This window comes from Antrostomus carolinensis, unplaced genomic scaffold, assembly GCF_000700745.2.
Source record: "Antrostomus carolinensis isolate BGI_N321 unplaced genomic scaffold, ASM70074v2 scaffold28287, whole genome shotgun sequence".
NCBI classification, from domain to species: Eukaryota; Metazoa; Chordata; class Aves; order Caprimulgiformes; family Caprimulgidae; genus Antrostomus; species Antrostomus carolinensis.
Window position 1 is genome coordinate 4998 of NW_010329929.1, and position 4514 is coordinate 9511.

A 4514-nucleotide genomic window follows, 5' to 3' on the forward strand; every position below is an offset into this window, starting at 1 on the left:
AACCTTTCTACTGTCTGCTCTTTCAGAAACACTTATGGTTTGTCATCAAAACCAGAAGGCACAGGCACAAAAGTAATTAATATCCACATGAAGCTTTGAAGTTGCTGGAGATGAATTCTGGTCTAACCTATCTGCAACTGATAAACATAAGTCAGTCCTCCTCAAACAGACAAATTCTGAGAACCCCAAGTTAACCTATCTGCAACTGATAAACATAAGTCAATCCTCAAACAGACAAATTCTGAGAACCCCAAGGTACGCCTTAGTTTCACTTCTTTCTGAAAGGTCCATTAAAAGAAAGTATCATTAAAACATATTAGAAAACAAGTTAAAGGTGACGTTACCAGCGTGGAAACAAAATACTGGCCAGAATTTAGCTGCCAAACAAATAATCAGTTGACAGACTCTGAAAAGGAGCAGTGACAACAGGTATTATTTTACTCTGAAGTTTTGTACGTGCATTTCACCAGCATCTCTGTACCAGAGCTACACTCCGCGTTAGGTTCCGGTGTCAGATCTGTTTCGCGTTTAACGCTCTGCTCAGCAGAAGCTGAAGGTCTGTACCGCTCTCACTACACATGCATCTTCCCTTCTGCAAAACCTGTAACAGTAAAATGGCTTTACATTCACGGATGTATTAAAGTTTCTGATAATGTTGGGGACACTTTGATATCACAGTCTATACCTGTTTGCCAGGATTCTATATATCAAAACGATTTAAGTTGTAGGTAGTTGGATAGTTTTGCCGATTATACTGGAAGTGGTCTGTTAAGATATTGGTTCGACCGTACTGATAGTCCGCATGTTGTGCAAATGCTGTCAGTCCATTCTGAGACTTTTCAGGAGTGTTTCGATGCCGGTCCAAATTCACAAGGTCTCCAGTTGTAACTGGAAGTAGCTGCTTCTTTGCTTCTTGGTTGGCATCATATTTTGTCTAGGAAAGAAAAAAAAGAATGTTTTTCTTAGATATCACCCAACAGTTTCATATACATAGAAAAGAGCACACAGCTTTACAATTACACTACCAGCAATACCTGTTAGAGCCTTAAAATATTAGTGGCTTCTAATAAAAACCTCATTCCTCTCATGTGCCAAATCAGTAAGCTGCTTTTTTGCTCAAGAGATTTGAGTGAGTTATCCCCCAATCTCCATTTTTCAAGAAAATAATTAAGACCAAAATTTCAGTTTGTTAGAGATCTAACAGGTGGTCTGACCCAAGCACCCAAGTAGTTCACTCGGGTGATACACAAACCTCCTCTGCAAGGAAGTTTTATGCCACACATTCTAAATTTTTGTTCTGCTAGCTGTTAACTTGTTGTACAAAAAAATAATTCAAAGCTACTGGGCTGTTTCAAGTGAGTTTCCCGAATAAATAAACAAATAAACCCCTCACCTTGTTATACAAGAAGACCCCTAAGATAGCCGTCATCATTCCAAGGACATTGGTGCTCGTAACCGGATTGCGCAGCATGATAAGGGACACTGTGATGACCATGATTCTTTTTGTGGCATTTGCGACAGAGTAGCTCAGCGGGCTGATCAGGTTAAGAATACTGAAGGCAATGACGTTCTGGGCAAAATTACAGAATCCACTGATGATAAGCAGCATCAAGGTCCAGGACCAATGAGACATCGTGCTCTGTCGTAAAGACAAACATTACAAGGAAAAAAAAAAATGATCTCAGGTTTCAGAGAGAAACACAAACACAACTTGAGTCATTTCTTACCTGCCTTTGATAGGAAGAACTTCTGCAGCTTAACTCTAAAGAGGCATGCAAGCGTGTTGCGTTATGCAACTCTGGGAAAATATCTCTCTACGTACTTGTAACACAAATTCTGGTGCATTTGTTCCTGTCTCCAATTACTAATTCCCAAGATTTACACTGGCACATAAGCTGCCTCCCCTAACCCTGACAGAAATTCTCCCAATAAACACTATGCTTATTTTTTTACATTGCTTTGCGAAACACCTTGTGGGTGTTTCACAACAGTTTCTTCCACACTGATGAGGAACTACACCGAAACACTTAAGTGCACTTTTTTTTTGGTATAGGTGGTGGTATGTGCCTGTTGTTTGATTTTTTTTCTCTTTCCTTTCTTAATAGCAAACAGTTTCCCAAATACAAGACTTACCAAATCATTTTCTACTAAGAAGGAAGAAAGATCTACCAAAACCCACGTTGGGATCATGAAGAACACAGCATGGCACCCCAGTATGTTCAGCAACCGCAGATGATGTATTCGAGAATCTCTTAACACCTGACAAAAAACATTTGCCCACGTTATCAGCGGAGATTCAGGAGCAGCAACAGCTTTAGACGACAGGCAAATTATGCAAATAAGTAAATACTGTTATAGTAGGAATTTCCTGGAAGGATAACCAAAGGAAAACTGATGTCCTTTTGAAAACAATGGTCTCTTAAGTGGTGACTCTTAGTATTAACAAGATAATAATACATTTCAAGTGCTCTACAAACCTGAAATCATTTTGTAACTAAACAGATTCAAGAAATACACTTTAATTTTGTTTCCGAGATGTCAAGTGTTGACACTGACTCACTCACTACAAAGAAAAGACTTGATACAGCAAGATATATTAAAGAGCTTTGAACTGCTAAATATAAGCACTACTGAACTGTCAGCAGAAAAAAAAATCCATGCTGAGGAGGAAAGAAAAGACTCGGGATAAACTCTGAGTTCTGCCTAATTTTCAGTGTAACGACTTCAACAGGTAGGAAGAGCTGTAGAGAAGAGGCCTACAAAATAGCCAACCATTACTTTGGGCTGCTTCAACTATAAAGTAAACTTTAAAAGTATTAAATATATATTTGTACTGGAAAATACACACTATCCTGCTAAAGGATGATGCTACTGACCACGTTATGAACAGCAAAACTATTACCTTCTTTGAGAAGATGTTCTGAAGTGAAAAACACAGAGTAGCAGCGAGTGCACTGATGAGTCCCCACATGTCAAAGGAAAGTTCTGTGACAGTGGCCAACAGGACACCAGTTATTATGGGGATCAGCGACAAGTACACCTGAAAGAGGAATAGAGAGGAGTAGCTTACATCTTCTAAGAATTTTCACTTCAACTAAGTTTATACATATCATTGACTTGGGGAGGAAAGGAGAGGGAAGAATAAAGCAACAGAACCAGGGATCAACTTTTATATCACTGTAAGCTGAAAAAATTAAGTGACTACAATAGACATTATAGCAACTCCAGTGTACACCAGAGAGCATCACCTTACTCGATGTTTTGAGGCATTTTCTTTATATTCGCAATAAAAGGAAAAGGAACTTGTTAACCAAAGCCTGAGCTTCCCTGATGCCAGCCTGCAGAGCACACCACGAACACCGCCAAGAGAAGAAACCTCAGCAAACCTGTCCGCACCTTCGTCGTCTGCTTTTCCTTCATTATGATCCGCGACAGAAGGACCACCCATATCGGCATCGTCGCTTTTACTGGGGACGGAAAGAAAATGTCAGTGGGGACGCAAAGCTTCAGTCAACTCCATCAACCACCATCAGCAGAGGGTGAGTGCTGGGGATCAAGCAGGGGCTCAGGTCTGGTCCCACCAAAGCCATAACCTCAGCCCACGCTGGGTCATCCCTCCTTGTCACCGTGCTGGGCACTTGCACAAACACAGGCTGGTGCTTGGTGCGCTGGCACTCCACACTGGGCACCCGTAGGGGCACAGGACACCGTGATAGGCATCCACAGGGGCACGGGACATCATGCCAGACACCCACAGGGGCACTCAGGGACACAGGACACCGTGATGGGCACCATGGGGGCATGGGACATCATGCCAGACACTCACAGGGGCACATAGGGACACAGGACACCACACTGGGCACCCGTGGGGCACAGGTAGGGGCACAGGACACTGAGCCAGGCACCCACAGAGGTACAGGACACCACACCAGGTACCCACATCAGCACACGCTGTGTGTCAGGTCACTGCACCAGGCACCGGTACAAACAGGCACTGGGGACGAGGACACCACGCTGGACACCAGTACGAACACACAATGGACATCAGTACTTGGACTGGGTACCAGTACAAGCACATGGGGTACCAGTACCAGCAAACACTGGGTACCAGTACAAGCACACGGGGTACCAGTACCAGCAAACACTGGGTACCAGTACAAGCACATGGGGTACCAGTACCAGCAAACACTGGGTACCAGTACAAGCACACGGGGTACCAGTACCAGCAAACACTGGGTACCAGTACAAGCACATGGGGTACCAGTACCAGCAAACAGTGAGCACCAGGACACCACACCAGGTACCCGTACAAACACACCGGGCTTCAGGTCACTGCACCGGGTCCCCCAATGGGCACAACCGGCGCTGGGACATCCCACCGGGACCCCCCACGAGTCAGACACCCCGCCGGGCCTCACCTGTGTGCGCGTAGGAGACCGGGACCCTCCAGAGCGAGACGTGCGCGGAGACGGAGGCGAAGTACTTGCCGAAGGCGAGCGGGAGGATGTAGCGGG

The 4514-nt window shown here is 44.4% G+C and overlaps 1 protein-coding gene across 1 annotated transcript; it reads right to left on the reverse strand.

Moving 5' to 3' along the window:
* Positions 1-309: 309 nt before the first annotated feature.
* On the reverse strand, positions 310-4508 carry SLC35E1 (solute carrier family 35 member E1). Its single transcript, XM_010172775.1, has 6 exons — positions 4419-4508; positions 3397-3467; positions 2903-3040; positions 2134-2259; positions 1394-1639; positions 310-934 (listed from the first exon to the last, which is right to left on the reverse strand). The coding sequence occupies exons 2-6, from the start codon at positions 3454-3456 to the stop codon at positions 701-703; spliced, it is 804 nt and encodes a 267-aa protein (XP_010171077.1). The 5' UTR covers positions 3457-3467; positions 4419-4508; the 3' UTR covers positions 310-700.
* Between the last annotated feature and the right edge of the window lie 6 nt (positions 4509-4514).

Bases quoted from the DNA above. Each gene is read 5' to 3' on its own strand.
- SLC35E1 (XM_010172775.1), bottom strand. From the start codon at position 3,456: ATGCCGATATGGGTGGTCCTTCTGTCGCGGATCATAATGAAGGAAAAG. The intron at 1,640-2,133 runs GTAAGTCTTGTA...TCTTTACGACAG, and splicing joins TCTTAGTAGAAAATGATTTG to AGCACGATGTCTCATTGGTC. The intron at 935-1,393 runs GTGAGGGGTTTA...TTTCTTTCCTAG, and splicing joins GGGTCTTCTTGTATAACAAG to ACAAAATATGATGCCAACCA.